Source organism: Pristis pectinata, chromosome 9 (assembly GCF_009764475.1).
Source record: "Pristis pectinata isolate sPriPec2 chromosome 9, sPriPec2.1.pri, whole genome shotgun sequence".
In the NCBI taxonomy this organism is placed as follows: domain Eukaryota; kingdom Metazoa; phylum Chordata; class Chondrichthyes; order Rhinopristiformes; family Pristidae; genus Pristis; species Pristis pectinata.
In genome coordinates this window covers 23687190-23704319 of record NC_067413.1, presented here as the reverse complement: position 1 = coordinate 23704319, position 17130 = coordinate 23687190, and the positions used below count along the sequence as shown (strand labels likewise).

The 17130-nt window shown below is 41.0% G+C and overlaps 1 protein-coding gene across 6 annotated transcripts in view; it reads left to right on the top strand.

The window, feature by feature from the left end:
• LOC127574573 (DNA topoisomerase 1-like) overlaps positions 1–17130 on the top strand; it is an 85336-nt gene that overhangs the window by 64678 nt on the left and 3528 nt on the right. For all 6 annotated transcript variants that reach the window (XM_052023680.1, XM_052023679.1, XM_052023678.1 and 3 more), the window contains 6 exons: positions 4957–5142; positions 10430–10498; positions 10696–10810; positions 12295–12422; positions 14297–14391; positions 16675–16824. In XM_052023680.1, the coding sequence (XP_051879640.1) occupies positions 4957–5142; positions 10430–10498; positions 10696–10810; positions 12295–12422; positions 14297–14391; positions 16675–16824 (743 nt within the window). The remainder of the gene's footprint in view (positions 1–4956; positions 5143–10429; positions 10499–10695; positions 10811–12294; positions 12423–14296; positions 14392–16674; positions 16825–17130) is intronic.

Genomic DNA, 17130 nt, shown 5'->3' with positions numbered 1-17130 from the left:
ACATGTCTCTTGTGCTATGAATTTGATTCTGGAATGATATTGTTCAGTCAACATGTGAAAGCTTTGTTTTAGTCTTATGACAAGTCATTTACCCTAAAAATTAGTTCCTTTTATGTCCAATCATTATGAAAACTTCTTTAGGATCTGCTTCCATCACCATTGTACTCAAGACCTTACCAATCATGTCAGAAAGAGGAAGGGAGCAATCAATCTATTGGGAGTATTCTATAGGCTCCCAATGGCCACCGGGACACTGAGGAGCAGATAAGTCGGCAGAATTTAGAAAGGTGCAAAAATAAGAGTTGTTGTCATGGGAGACTTCAACTTCCCTAATATTGATTGGCACCTCCTTAGTACAAAAGGTTTAGATGGAGCAGAATTTGTTGGATGTATGCAGGAAGGATTCCTGACACAGTATGTGGACAGGCTGACTAGAGGAGAGGCCACACTGGATCTAGTTACTAGGCAATGAACTTGGTCAGGTGACAGATCTCTCAGTGGGTGAGCATTTCAGAAATAGTGACCACAACTCCCTGACCTTTAGCATAGCTGTGGACAAGGATAGGAGCAGACAATATGGAAAGGTTTTTAATTGAGGGAGGGCTAATTACAACAGTATTAGGTAGGAACTTTGGGGCGTAAATTGGGAACAGATGCTCTCAGGGAAATGCATAGGGAACACTTGCATGGGGTTCTGGATTGCTTTGTCTCGCAGAAAGGGAAAGGATGGTAAGGTAAAAGAACCATGGTTGGCAAGAGGTGAAACATTTAGTCAAGAGGAAGTAGGAAGCATACTTAAGGTTTAGGAAGCAAAAATCAGGCAGTGCTCTTGAGAATTATAAGGTAGCCAGGAAGGAGCTTGAGAAGGGACTTGGGGGAGCTAGAAGGGGACATGAGAAGGCCTTGGCAAGTAGAATTAAGGAAAACTGCAAGGCATTCTACATGTATGTGAAGAACAGGAGGATGACGAGAGTGAGGGCAGGACTGCTCAGGGATAAAGGGGGAAACGTACCTGGAGGTGGGGGAGGTCCTTAATGAATGCTTTGCTTCAGTGTTCATTAGTCAGAGGGACTTTGACAAATGTGAGGTCAGCATAGAAAAGGCTGATGTGCTGGTGTATGTTGAGGTTAAGAAAGTTGGTGTTGGAGCTTCTGAAAATCATTAGGATCAATAAGTCCCTGGGGCCAGACGGGATATACCACAAGTTACTACAGGAAGCGAGGGGAGAAATTGTGGGGGTGTTACTGATGATATTTGCATCCTCCCTGGCCGCAGGAGTGGTACCAAAGGATTGGAGGATGGCAAATGTTCCCTTGTTCAAGAAAGGTAATAGGGATAATCCTGGGAATTATAGACCAGTCAGTCTTGAGTCAGTGGTGGGCAAGTTATTGTAGAGGATTCTTAGGGACAGGATTTATGAGCATTTGGAGAAGCATAGTCTTATTAGGGATAGTCAGCATGGCTTTGTGAGGGGCAAGTTGTGCCTCACAAGCCTAATTGAGATTTTCGAGGAAGTGACAAAACAAATTTAAGGTAGAGCGGTAGATATGGACTTTAGTAAGGCATTTGACAAGGTTCCCCATGGTAGGTTTCTCCAGAAAGTCAAGGGAAGGCATGGGATCCATGGAGACTTGACTGCGTGGATTCGGAATTGGCTTGCCCACAGAAGGCAGAGGGTGGTAGCCAATGGAGAGTAGTCTGCCTGGAGGTTGGTGACCAGTGGTGTTCTGCAGGGATCTGTTCTGGGACTCCCTGCTTTTTATGATTGTTATAAATGACTTGGATGAGGAAGTGAGGGGATAGGTTAGTAAATTTGCAGATGACACAGAAGGTTGAAGGTGTTGTGGATAGTGTAGAAGGTTGTCGTAGGTTACAACTGGATATAGACAGGATGCAGAGTTGGGCAGAGAAGTGGCAGATGGAATTCAATCTGGACAAAGTGATACACTTTGGAAGAACAGACTTGAAAGCAGAGTACAAGGTTAATAGCAAGATTCTTAGCAGTGCGGAGGAACAGAGGGATCTTAGGATCCAAGCGCATAGATCCCTCAAAGCTGCCACACAAGTTGATAGGGTAGTTAAGAAGGCCTGTGGTGTGCTGGCCTTCATTAGTCCGGGGATTGACTTCAAGAGCTGCAAGGTAATGTTGCAGCTCTATAAAACTCTAGTTGGACCACGCTTGGAATATTGTGTTCATTTCTGGTCACCTCATTATAGGAAGGATGTGGAAGCTTTAGAGAGGGTGCACAGGAGATTTTTACCAAGATGCTGTCGGGATTAGTGAACATGTCTAATGAGGAAAGGTTGAGCAAGCTAGGGCTTTTCTCTTTGGAGTGACACAGGATGAGAGGTGACTTGATGGAGGTGTGTAAGATTGAGGGGTATAGATAGAGTGGACAGCCAACACCTTTTCCCCAGGGCTGCAATGGCAAATATCAGAGGACATCAGTTTAAGATCAGAGGAGGAAAGTTTAGGGGCAATATCAGAGGTAGGTTTTTTTTTACAGAGTGGTGGGTACCTGGAATGCACTGCTGGGGATGGTGGTAGAGACTGATACAACGGGGAAATTTAAAAGACTCTTAGATAAGCACATGGCTGTGTAGGAGGGAAGGGTTAGATTGATCATGGAGTAGGTGTTTATATTGGTTGGCACAACATCATGGGCCGAAGAGCCCGTACTATACTGTTCTATGTTCTGTTTAATGGAATTCCTTATTTTAAATCTATAAATCATTGGATAGTGACATACTTACTGGAACAAACATTCTCCCTGTTATATCAAAAGTCATTAGAATTGTGAATTTTCCCAGAAGCACTCTGTTCTACAGAAATTAATTCCAGCTGATTTAGTCTCTTCACATGATTGAAGTCCTCAGTCCTGGAAAGTTAACTCTCTGCTCCTCAAGTCTAAGATTAATGACCACAATTGCATGTATTATTCTAAGGTTTAATGAGAGAGTGGTTAAAGTTTTACATGTTTTAATATTCAATGTTTCCATTTACAAACCTGATACCACTGTTTTCTTAAGTGCTCTATTAAACTGCCCTGGCATAGAGTTGTACAGCACAGAAACAGACCTTTTGGCCCACGAATGCCATGCTGACCTTTTTGCCCATCTACACTAATCCCATTTGCCTGATTTAGGTCTGTATTCTTCTAATGTCTTGCCTATTCCTGTCAAAGTGCCTCTTAAGTGTAGTAATTGCATCTGATTCCACCACCTCTGCTGACAACACATTCCAGATATCAACAGCTCTGTGTATATTTTTAAAAAAACTCATTCTTCCCACCTTAAAGCTATGTCCTCTTGATACCGCTACCATTGGAAAAAGATTGACTATCTACCCTTCTAGTTACCTCATAATTTTATATATCCATATCAGGTCATCCCTCAGCCTCCTTCGCTCCAGGGAAAACAAGCCCAGCGTATCTAATCTCTTCCCGTACCTAAAGTTCTCCAATCCGCATAGCCACTTGGTGAATCTCCTCTGCTCTAAACGTTCCAACTTTTATATTCATTGCCCTGACCTATGAAGGCAAGCATGCCATAGACCTTCTTCACCACCCTATCAACCTGTGTGCCACTTTTGGGGAACTGGACTTGAACCCCAAGGTCCTGCTGCTTGTGAACATTCGTTAGTGACCTACTTTTTAATGTATATGTCCTGCTCTTATTTGACTTCCCAAAGTGCCTCACCTCTCATTTTACAGTTTTAAATTCTATCTGCCAACGAACTGCCCAACTTTACATTTGATCTATATTCCTGCTGTAGCCTCAGACAGCCAGGCCCCCAGCCATCTCCTACCTGGTTTCCCATAGAATATTGGGATAGATCTCATCCAGCTCTGAGATTTATTTACCCTTGCATGTTATAGAATCATAGAGTCATACAACATGGAAACAGGCCCTCTGGCCCAATTGGTCTGTGCCAACCAAGATTCCCATCGAAGCTCATCCCATTTGGCCCATATCCCTCTAAACAGTTCCTATCCATGTACCTATCCAAGTACCTTTTTAAATGTTGTTAATGTACCTGCCTCAACCACTTCCTCTGCAGCTTATTCCATATATTGACCACTCTGGGTGGAAAAAGTTGCCCCTCAGCTTCTTATTAAAGTTCTCCCCTCTCACCTTAAACCTATGCTCTCTAGTTATTGATTCCCCAACCCTGGGGAAAAAGACTATGCACATTCACCCCTATTTATGCCCCTCAATTTTATACACCTGAGATCGTCCCTCATTCTCCTACGCTTCACTGAATATTCTGCTTCTGCTCAGTGACATTCTTTACCTTCCCATCTATAGTTGTAGAAATATTTATGTACCCCTCTGACTGTTGAATCCTCCATATTTGGTTGTGCCCACTTCCATGCAACTAAATTCTCCACAGTGCTGTTGCACAGCTGTGAGTAGAGATCAGATACTGGGTAGTTCTTGATCTTTGCATTGTATTACGTTGAGCTGTTAAGCTATAATTTTGGAGACTGGGGTTTTCTTTCTGTGGACATATCACCAAAAAGCATTAGTGTTCATAAGTATGTTTCTATTGTATTGTATATATCTCACTTTTATGACATAAAAAGATTAAGGTGTTAGAATTTTGGCTTTATTTCAGTGATGAATATCCCTTTGGTGCCCACAAATTAAATGGCTCAGAATAGCAAATGGGACCCAAGCACTACATAAGCAGAACTTTGAAACAAATTGTACGGCCCTAGTAAATCTTGTATATGACACTTCTTAAAGAACCTGAAGACATTTTTGGCTAAGTCATTATTGAAAAAAATTTGAAATAGTTTAATGAGCAATGTCACATTCTTGTCATCGGAATAATGTAAAAAGATTGGATGATCCTTCAAGCTGCGGTACTTGACTTGAATAATTAGATTTCAGTGAGTATGTTTCTTTTTTTAATTGTGCTTTAATTAGCATATATTTTCTGTGCTTCTGCAGTTAGCTTTGAGAGCTGGGAATGAGAAGGAGGAAGGAGAGACTGCTGATACAGTTGGTTGCTGCTCACTCCGTGTTGAACATATTCACTTGCATGATAACATTGATGGACAGCAGTGTGTTGTAGAATTTGACTTCCTGGGAAAAGACTCTATCCGATACTACAATAAGGTTGCAGTGGAGAAACAGGTATAGTCTTCAACTCCAGTAAGGAATGCAAATACACTACAAAGTACCTATAACACCTAAGCTGCTTTAATGTAGCTAATTCAATTATTTCAGTAATTGCTGCTTAGAATGAAAAATATTTTAAAATCTCTACTGATTCATTTGTGAATGTAGCAAATGGTGCAGAGTAGAGCCACCGGACCAGCAGTGATCTATATTGAGCTAAATTGAGGGGCAACAATAAGATTCCTAAAGTGGTCTTGATGCAAAAGAGAAACTATTGTCATTTCCCAATTGCTTCAGTTAATGGAAATGGAAATCTAGGATGAAATTGGTCTCTGTTTCCATTTACTGGTGACATAATTTGTTTTGACTGACATTAAGAACAACAGAAAATCACTGACCGATCCCCAGACCCCTGCCACATAATGGGCAATTTATAGCAGTCAATTAACCTGCTAACTGGCACATCTTTGGGATGTGGGAGGAAAGCACTTCACCCAGAGGAAACCATGTGGTCACCAGGAGAACTTGCAAACTCTACACAGACAGTACCAGAGGTGAGGATCAAACTGGAGTGCCCATTGGGAAAGTGGGCCAATGTAAGAGTGGGGAACTGAGGCTTTGGCGAGGAGGCACAAGTGAGAAGAAGCTAAGGTTTTTATTTTCCTGTTAATCCGAGACCTTTGACTTAGTGAAGATAAATTGGCAGTCAGGGCAGTGGAATGCTCCTCCGGCAGGATGTGGGAAGTCAGGGAGCCTCAATGTCTCCCTGATGACATCTTATTAAGGGGTTCCCCTGTGGCCATTCCCCTCAGTAACAGCTATACCCCTTTGGATACTGTTGGGGGAGATGACCTTTCAGAGGCAAGCAGCAGTAGCCAGGTCAGTGGCACATTGCCCAGCGAAAAAGGGAAGGGTGAAGTCAGGCGGAGTGATAGGGGACTCAATAGTAAGGGGTGCAAATAGGCGTTTCTGTGACTGCAATCGTGACTCCAGGATGGTATGTTGCCAGGCTCAAGGATGTCTCACAGTGGGTACAGGACATTCTGAGAGAGAAGGGTGAGCAGCCAGAGCTCATGGCCCATGTTGGTACTAATGACAAAGGCAGGATCAGGGATGAGGCCCTGCAAAGTGATTTTAGGGAGCTAGGTAGAAAGTTTAAAAAGCAGGACTTCCAGGGTTGTAATCTCGGCATTATTACCCATGCCATGTGCCAGTGAGGTGAGAAATAGCCACATATTGAACTGCACTATGTATCTAAGGAGCTAGTGCAGGAGGGAGGGCTTCAGATTTATGGATCATTGGTCTCTCTTCCAGGGCAGGTGAAACCAGTACAAGCAAGAGGGCTTGCATCTGAACTGGAGGGGACCCAATATCCTCACCGGGAGGTTTGCTAGTGCTACTTGGGAGGGTTTAAACTGGAGTGGCAGGGGGATGGGAACACAGCAGGAGGGCAACAGGTGGTAGGGTTGAGAGCAAGAAAGATGGTATGACAAGCAGGACTGAAAGGAAGGACAGCAAGGGGCAGGCAAATAAACATAGCAAGACTGATGGGCTGAAATGTGTTTATTTCAACACTAGGAGTATTATGGGTAAGGAGGATGAACTTCGAGCCTGGATCAGTACATGAAATTACAATGTTGTTGCTATTACAGAGACCTGGTTGCATGAGGGACTGGACTGGCAGCTCAACTTCCCTAGGTTTCATTATTTTAGAGGTGATAGAGAGGGCGGTAAAAGAGCTGGAGGGGTTGCACTACTGATAAGGGAGAATGTCACAGTAGTATTCAGGGTATACTGGGGGTGGGGTGGGGGGCACATCCACCGAGAGGTGGAGGAACAGATACGTAGAGATATTATGGAAAGATGCAGAAACAACAAGGTTGTCATGGGGGGTGGTGGGGGGACTTTAACTTCCCCAGTACTGATTGGAACTTCCTCAATACAAGAAGCTTAGATGGGGCAGGATTTCTTCAGTGCACCCAAGAAGGGTTCTTGAAACAATATGTGGAGCCCCCAACTAGAGGGGAGAACATACTGGATCTAGTTTTGGGAAATGAGCCAAGCCAGGTGACAGACCTGATGGTGGGTGAACAATTTGGGAAAAGTGACCACAAGTCATTATACTTTAAGATAGTTATAAGTAAGGATAAAATAGGATCTTGTGGGTAGGTACTAAATTGGGAGAGGACAAATTACGATGGGATAAGATGGGAGCTAAGGAGAGTTGATTGGGAGCAGCTGCTGTCAGTCAAGTCCACGTCTGATGTGTGGGAGTTGTTTAAAGACCAGCTGAGCAGAGCTCAGGATTGGCACGTTCTGCTAAGGAGTAAAGACAAGCATGGTAAGTTAAGGGAACCTTGGATGATCTGAGAGGTCCTAAATTTAGTCAGGAAGAGAAAGGAAACATAAGCAAGGTTTAGGAAGCTAAAATCAGACTAGGTCCTTGTGGAATATATAGCAGGAAAGGGCTCAAGTAGACGAGTAGGAAGGCCAAAAGGGGCCATGAAATGACCCTGGCAAGCAGGATCAAGGAGAATCCCAAAGTATTTTATCCTTGTATTAATAAAAAGAGAGGGTAGATTCACTCAAGGATAAAGGAGGGAATTTGTGCTTGGAGTCAGACCAAGTGGCTGAGGTACTAAATGAGTACTTTGCATCGTATTTACCAGGGAGAAGGAATTTGAGGATAGTGAAAACAGAGTGGGGCATGCTAATGTGCTAGGACATTTTGAGATTAAGGAGGAGGCAGTGCTGGTTCTTAAAAGCATTAAGGTGGATAAGTCTCCAGAGCCTGATGGTATATATCCCAGTATATTGAAATAAGCGAGTGAGGAGATTGCTGGGGCCTTGACAAGGATCTAGGTGTCCTCAGCAGCAACAGGCGAGGTCCTGGAAGACTGGAGAGTAACAGGTGTTGTTCCTTTGTTCAAGAAGGGAAATGGGGATAATCCAGATAATTAGAGGCCAGTGAGCCTTATGTCAGTGGTAGGGAAGCTATTGGAGAGGATACTGAGGGATAGGATTTATACACATTTGGAAAGGCATGGCCTGCTTAGGGACAGTCAGCATGGCTTTGTGCAGGGCAGGTCATGCCTTACAAACTGAGTTTTTTTTTAAGGAGGTGACAAAGGTGCCTGATGAGGGTAAGGCAGTGAATGTTATCTAAATGGACTTTAGTAAGGCATTTGATAGGGTCCCTCATGGTAGGTTAATTCAGAAGATAAAAATGCATGGGATCCAGGGTGAATTGCAAGTTTGGATTCTGAATTGGTTTGCCCATAGAGGTGCAGGGAGTAGGGGCAGAAGGCTGTTATACTGGCTGGAGGTCAGTGATCAGTGGTGTTCCACAAGAATTGGTGCTGTTCTCTGTTGTTTGTGATGTACAGTATATCAATAATTTGGATGCAAATGTAGATGGGTGGATTAGCAAGTTTGCAGATGACACCAAATTGGTGAAGTTGTGGACAGCGTAAAGGACTATCAAAGAATGCAGTGGGATATAGATCAGTTACAGATATGGGCAGAGAAGCGGCAGGTGGAGTTTAATCCAGGCAAGTGTGATGTGTTGCACTTTGGGACATCAGCTGAAAGAAAGTACACAGTTTATGGTAGGCCCCTTTAATAGCATTGAAGTACAGAAGGGTCTTGGGGTGCAGGTCCATAGTTCACCGGAAGTAGCTACGCAAGTGGATAAGGTGGTAAAGGAGGCGTATGGAATGCTTGCCTTCATTGGTGGGGGTGCTGAGTATAAGAGTAAGGAAGTCATGCTGCAGCCGTATAAAACTTTAGTCAGACCACACTTGGAATATTGTGAGCAGTTCTGGTCACCCCATTATAGGAAGGATGTGGAGACTGTGGAAAGGGTGCACAAGAAGTTTACCAGGATGCTGCCTGGATTAGCGGGTATGGGCTATAAAGAAAGATTGGACAAACTTGGGTTGCTCTCTCTGGAGTGTTGGAGGCTAAGGGGAGACCTGATAGAGGTTTTTTAAAATTATGAGAGGCATAGATAGGGTAGACGGTCAGAATCTTTTCCGCAGGATAGAAATGTCAAAAACAGCTGTGACCTATATTTCATCAGTTAGTTTTAGGTTAAATGTTTGGTTAAGAATGAATGCATAAAATAAACCCCATTTAAGTCCTATACTGCTCCTCACCCCCAATAAATGCCCCATTGAAGTGGAGCTAGTTTTCAGAACTAATAGGAAACTATAACCAACAGTGGTTAGATTCCCAAACCAAGGCAGTTGAGCTACAGAATGCGGATAAAGTTTGTGTTTTTGCACACATTTGGAGACCAAGCTCCAAGCCACTGTTGGCTTACTGAAGCATATAAGAGTTACATTCAACTTCTCAAGGCAAAGATATTTTGCCAACCTGCCCCCGCTGTACATTGCCGATTTCTGTCAGTAAAGTTCATGACAGAATCCTGGAGGGCATGGACCACTTCTCATAACTTGCAGACTGAGTAGGTCATGCTTGGTAGCTTAGGATCTTCCTGATCTGTAATTTTGTTACTCTGTTTAAATCCTCAGCCTTTAAGGTGTTTATAGTTTATCACCTCTGATTCATTCCACCAGTTGACTTCATTAGCAACTCAATGAACTTCAAGTTATCCAAAGAACCAAACTTTGATCTGACTGCTTTTATGTAGTTCAGATGGGATAAAAGGAATATTTCATTTGCATAATATTGAATATTACTGAAAATCTAGTGTTACACTAGACTGTTTGTACTTAGAGTAGATTAAAATTGAATCCTGTGCTTCTGGTCTGAGATTATAACAAAACATGGTCTTTGTTCTGTGCTTCAGAATATCATCCACCATTGTGTTTTTATCCCAGTAGATAGTGGGTTTAAGCCCCAGTCCAGGAATTTGAGTACATAATCCAGGCTGATATTTTGTTGAATTACTTGAGGAGTGCTGTGGGGAAGTACCAATGAGGCATTAGATTAAGCCCCTATCTGTATACTTAAATGGATGCACATAATCATTTGAAGAAGAGCAAAGAAGTTCTCCCCAGTGTTTAGTGTAGTTTCACCCTCAGTTAATTTTAATCAAAAACACATTATTTGGTCTTTATAGTTCATTTTTATTTGTGGGACCTTGTGCACAATTTTGCTGCTATATTCCCTCCATTACAACAGTGACCACACAGCAGAAAGACTGATTGGCTGGTAAAGTGCTTTGAGATGCCCTTAAGTCATGAAAGGGACTCTTTGTTTGCTATCCCTGTATTTGTACATTTTTGAGCAATATGCACAACTATGAGTAAATTATTACTTATAATTATTTCTTCAGGTATTCAAGAATCTAAAGTTATTCATGGACAATAAGGATCCTACAGATGACCTGTTCGACAGATTGAATGTATGTTTCTCTCATGTAGCTCTCGGTGATATAGATTTATCTGATGTTCAGGTTTTTGTTTTGAAAACCCTGTTTTAATGTAATGCATGGATGAATATGTTGAAATCTGTTAACTTTCATTCATTGTGGACTGGCAATGTGTCGTTTTGGAGCTGAGCAAAAGAACAAACAACATTTGTTTTACTATTTTACTATAGACCTCGGATCTGAACAAGCATCTTCAAGAGTTAATGGAGGGACTCACAGCCAAAGTGTTTCGAACATATAATGCCTCCATTACACTGCAGAAGCAGTTGGCAGAATTGACAAACCGTAAGTTGTCATTGAATAAGAACAGAAAATGCTGGCAAATATGCAAATAAGATGACTTAACTTTTAAGTAAATCCCTTCATGAGAAATGGAATCAGGTACAAAAAAAACACTGAAAGCACTTAGCAGATCAGGCAGCATCTGGAGTAAGAGGAAACCACAGTTGCAAGTTGATTTTATTTGGGGTTTTCGATATCTATAGTTTTTACATTTTCACCAAAAACAGGCAACTGTTTTTAAATAACAGAAAATGTTGGACATATTTAGTTACAAGTAGCATCTATGGAAGGAGGAGTTAGTGTTTCAAGTCTGAGACCTGTCTTTAACCTGAAATATTAACTCTGTTTCTTCTACCATATATGCTGCTGGACCTGCTGAATGTTTCCAGCACTTTTGGTTTTTATCTCAGATTTCCAGTATCTTCAGTTTTTTTCACTTTTACCACATTTTTAGGTTTTTTTTAAGAAAAAATTGCTTGTGGTGTTAAGTAAAATAATGCTGTTTTTCTTTAGAGGGGCAATGAAAATATTGGTCTTTTCAGTTTTTTATTCAGCACCTTTTTTGTTTTAAACTTGGTTTTTAGCACCCATGTTATTCCCTTATCTTGATCATATATGAATCCACTTTAGATATTCAACACTTATGATTCCTATTACAAAGATCCCAAGTAATTGTTACAAATGTTTCTGTTCCCTTTGTTCATGTTTGCTTTATGGCAGTGGGTGCTTGGCTGCGACCATTTTGTGTAGAGTGTGACAAGGGATTCTTTGCGCATGACAAAGCTAGGATTCTGTAATGTTTCTCTTGGTGTCCAAAATGATCAAAATTTAATCCAATTAGACTGGAAACCTGATTCTGAAAACAAATGGTTGCTATTCTGACACACTGGTGGCATTATGAAATAAGCTCTCTCAACATCCATAGAGGAAGTGAAAGCTTTCTTAAATATTAATGAGATTGAAATGTGATTACTTTGTGCTGAGCTACAAGAGGAACAGGCCTTCATCCCACTTGTCCTGCTTTGCATTGTCTTACTTCCAAGAAGGCTCCTGAGCAACACTATTGAGTATAGAAGCAAGTTAGCCTGTTTAAAAATGTTAATGTAATTCAGTAGTGCAGATGCAGAAAAACTTTGAAGTGAGTAACTCCAGAACTGTGAGGATTTGGGATTTGTATTGGGAAGCTCATTGCACAAAGTGAATGGATGTCTGGAACTGTTCCCTGATAGATCATGAATACTGGACAGTTGAGGGCAGAACTCTGTAGGTTATTGTTGGGTTCAAGTATTCAGGGATAAAGAATAAAGACGGGGTTAAGAAGAGGCTTAAGTGAATGAATAGCCTAATGTTCCTAAGATTTGTCATTCTTGACAGAAATTTGGTGCAGAAACCTTTCTGGATCCTTATACACCTGAAACAGTTTGTAGATTTTACTGTAATTCAATAATTTGATCAGTGACCTGGTTTGTTTACATTTTCCTTTATAGCGGAAGACAGTGTTGCAGAAAAAATCCTGTCCTACAACAGAGCAAACAGAGCAGTGGCCATTCTCTGCAACCACCAGAGGGCGCCCCCGAAAACCTTTGAGAAATCTATGAAAAATATTCAGGCCAAGGTAGAATGTCTTGACAACCAAAGCAGAAAATGAACACTGAAATAAACACTACAAAACTCGGGGTTGTGGATTGGACTAGTACATAGTCAATGTAGTGTTTTTTTTAAGTGTTCTGAAACAAACATGACCAAACATTTTATGCAAGCAAACACTTTCCTTTTTAATGGCCAACTTTGCATTGCACCTCTGTACTTTGGAAGTATTTTAAATTGGGCTACAAAACTATAAATACCATGTGGCTTCCAGGCTTTTCCTGGATAACTTGTTCCATCATGCCATTACACTAAGCTAGCAATTTTTCATGAGACTTCACTACACGTTCCCAACTTTTTAAAAGTTCCATTCAAATTTTTCACAACAGGAAAAGATTTATGGTTAACAACTCGTCTGGACTTTTTGTTCCGATTCACTAGCTTTGAAACTTGGTTCACCTCTTAAATCAGTCATCATGGTGTTAAATTATTTCCTGACACGATTTGTAAAAGCCCTCTCATCAGACTTGTTATTCCATTTATTTTCCATTGTTTTAGAAGAGGAGTTAGATTTTTTTTTCATTTTTATTAAAATGAACATTAGTTTAAAATTAATGTAAAATTTGCAAAGCTTTGTTTCCTCCATCTCACCCCACCATAACTTGGAAGTACATTGCCATTCCTTCATTATCCTATGATTAAAATCCAACTGCTCCCTAACCCAAAAGCCCAACGAGAGTACCTTTACCAAAAGCACTCCAGCCATCTTTTCAAGGGATGAGCATTAAATGCTGGCCTTCCCTGCAATGCTCAGGTCCTGAGAATGAATTAAAATAGCCTCCATCAATTCTACAGTGCTCATCAATCCCATGGGCAAAACAAAAATCATACAATGCCAAAAATAATTTGACCCAGTCAAGGCTTTTCAAAAAAAAAATTAAATTTGTTCAATTTGCCTTGTTTATTCTTTCCCCAAGTTTTCCTTTTTCCTGCATATTCCTATCCCTTTTGAAAAGTATTAAATTGGCTTCTAGCCATTTTAAGGCACGGCATTGCAGGTCATAACATTTGCACTTTGAGAAGAAAAGCTCTGCTTTTGACAATTATTTTAAATGCCTTTAAGTACCTTTTACCTTGGTTACTAACATAACTTTTAATTTCAAATTATTGAAGGAATTTAAACAACACAGCTGGTACTACAGGTGGATTAAATTAAAAGCATAAGTTTTACCTATTAAATATTTTAAGGTGCATTGCACAATATAATGCTCAATGAGATCTGAAAGATATGCCTTTTGTCTGGGTAAGATTTGCCTTGTGATGTGGAATTGCACTAGAAACCTTTCCAGCTTTAACAATCATTGCTGACATACTTTATGTCAGGCAATTCAGTCAGTTGGATGATAGCTTCTTTTGCTACTCAAAGAACCCTTCATTTGTAAAATGAAAATTATATTTGATTTAACTGAGGCCTCCACGGTGAAGTGGGTGGTTGACTCAACTCTGTATAGATAAGTAATTTAAGGGTCTGCCATAGAATCTCAGAAATTTATGGCACAGAAGGATTCCATTTGAGCCATTGTGTTCATGTTCAACAAATCTGGGAGCTTCCTGCTCATTCCATAGTCTTGCAGGTTACATCTCTTCAAGCATTCATCCTAGGTACTTCAGAAATATGGTATTGATTTCTGCCTTCTTGCCCTTGGGCAAAAATATTGTCTTCAGCTCCCATCTAATCTGTTTTTATTGATTACATTTTTGGCATAAGATGCCATAGTTTATCTCCACCTTCCAAAACTAAGAAGAGTGACAATTTCATGGTGTAACACTTGGACTGGGAATCAGTAAGTTTGGCAGTGACAAATCAGTTGTGATTTAGAGTTCACATTTTTCTATTGGCAGATTGAGGCAAAAATGGAACAACTTGCTGCAGCTAAGAAAGATCTGAAAAATGCCAAGGTGGATTGTAAAGTGAAAAAAGATGAAAAATCTAAACAGTAAGTCTGAAAAATTCATTAAACAACCTCCTACTGAAATAAATTCTTCAATAGGAAGGAATAAAATGTGCGTAAATCTGTTTTTAACCATGTAGCTGACAGGAAATCACTTGCTTTTATAGCATTAATGCACTTTTGTTTCAGTGTTTTCCTCCTAATTTCCTCTGTTGGTAAAATGATGCTATATGAAACCAGAGTTCAGCATTGATAGGCGGGGAAGAGGCAGAAGCCATTCAGGAGAACGGGAAGGAGATAGAGAGCTTAGTGACATGGTGTCATTACAACAACCTTTCAATGTCAGCAAAACAAAAGAGCTGGTCATTCCCTTCAGGAAGGGGGGCAGTGTACATGCTCCTGTCTACTTCAATGGTGCTGGGGTTGAGAGCTTCAAGTTCCCAGGAGTGAACATCACCAAAAGCCTGTCCTGGTTCAACCATGTAGGTGCCACAGCCAAGAAAGCTCACCAGCGCCTTTACTTCCTCAGGAGGCTAAAGAAATTTGGCATGTACCCTTTGACACCAGCTTTTATCGATGCACTAAAGAAAGCATCCTATCTGGATACATTACAGCTTGGTATGGCTGTGACTGCAAGAAACTGCAGAAAGTTTAGACAACTCAGCACATCACAGAAACCAGCCTACCCTCTGTGGACTCTGTCTACGCTTCCAGCTGCCTCAGTGAAGCAGCCAGTATAATGAAGACATTCTCTCTTCTCCCTTCTCCCATTGGGCAGAAGATACAAAAGCCTTAAAGCATGTACCTCCAGGCTCAAGGACAGCTTCTACCCTGCTGTTATAGGACTATTGAATGGTTCCATAGTACGATGAGATGGACTCTTAACCTCTCAATCTACCTTGTTACAACCTTGAACCTTATTGTCTACCTGCACTGTACTTTCTCTGTAGTTGTTACACTTTATTCTGCATTTTGTTATTCTTTTACTTTGTACTACCTCTGTGCACTGTAATGAATTGATCTGTATAAACGGTATGCAAGACAAGCTTTTCTCTATTCCTCAGTACATGTGACATTAACAAATCAATTCTCTCTCAAAATTGTATTGCCATTCAATTGCTTCGTGACTATTCTGAATTTTAAACACCAATCTACCCACCGTGGTTGCATAACCTTTAACATCTTTCCCTAACAAAAATCAGTCTTGGCCATACCAGCTATACCAAGGAGGTGTACCAAATTTCTGCTATCCTTCGTCTGAAGAAGGTAAATGGAATGTTGGCTGTTATTGCTAGAGGGATTGAATTTAAGAGCAGAGAGGTTATGCTGCAACTGTACAGGGTACTGGTGAGGCCACACCTGGAGTACTCCGTGCAGTTCTGGTCTCCTTGTGTGAAGAAGGATATGCTGGCTTTGGAGGTGCTGCAAAGGATGTTCACCAGTTTGATTCCAGAGAAGAGGGGGTTAGTCTATGAGGAGAGATCGAGTCACCTGGGACTACACTTACTGGAATTCAGAAGAATGAGAAGGGATCTTATAGAAATGTATAAAATTATGAAAGGGATAGATAAGATAGAGGCAGGAAGGTTGTTTCCACTGTAGGTGAGACTAGAACTAGAGGACATAGCCTCAAGATTCAGGGGAATAGATTTAGGACAGATGAGGAGAAACTGCTTTTCCTAGAGAGTAGTGAATCTGTGGAATTCTCTGCCCAGGCAAACAGTAAAGGCTACCTCACTAAATATATTTAAAACACAGTTGATAGATTTTTGCATAGTAGGAGAATTAAGAGTTATGTTGAAAAGGCAGGAAGGTGGATCTGAGTCGACTGCCAGATCAGCCATGATCTTGTTGAATGGTGAAGCAGGCTTGACGGGCCAGATGGCCTACTCCTGCTCCTATTTCTTATGTTCTTATGTAAACAGCATTTCTTGGTATCACCCCAAAACACCTAGTTCTAATTTTTAGATTGTGTACCTTTGTTCTTCATTCCCCACCATATTGTTTCAGTTTGTCGACCATATCACCTTGTGAAAAATCTACAGTGAACCTGATGGAACTGTGATTACACTCTTTGCTCTGTTAATATTCAGTTGATGTACATTGTTTAGGGAGGAAGCAAGAAGCTCCCAGAAAATCGGTTGTTTAGGATATGGAATATGGAGGAAGGGGTTTGGGAGGGAAAGAAAATGGAAAGACAAAGGTGAAATTTTGACCAAAGGCCGAAGTTCAGTTGTCTTGATTGGTTGGGGAGGGGGAAGGGACTAGAGATGGAAATAACTTCTTGAAATGCTTTTCCAAATGAATTGACTTGAACCTTCTTTGTAGGGTGGTGGAAAAGAAGAAGAAACTTCTTCAAAGGTTAGAAGACCAACTGAAAAAATTGGAAGTTCAAGCAACAGACAGAGAAGAGAACAAGCAGATTGCATTGGGCACGTCCAAACTGAACTACCTTGATCCTAGGATCACGGTGGCATGGTGAGCAAGAATTATATATTTTTTTGAAAAAGCATGCTGAGGTGCAAAGCTGCTTTAGCCATTGCAATGAGAATGAATGGAATTTGACTTTATGAATAATCCATACTGTGAAGGAAGTATTAATAGGGCATGGGAGTTGTGTGTCGAGCAGTTTTGTTTGCAACAAAAGCAGTGTTTCTGAATATTAATGTTGCATCCACACCCAACAAATTCAGATTTTGAATGAAAAACTGGGCTAAGGCATATTACAGATTCTCCCTTTAAGACATCAATTAGTCTCTTTTTTCAGACACTATCCAATTTACA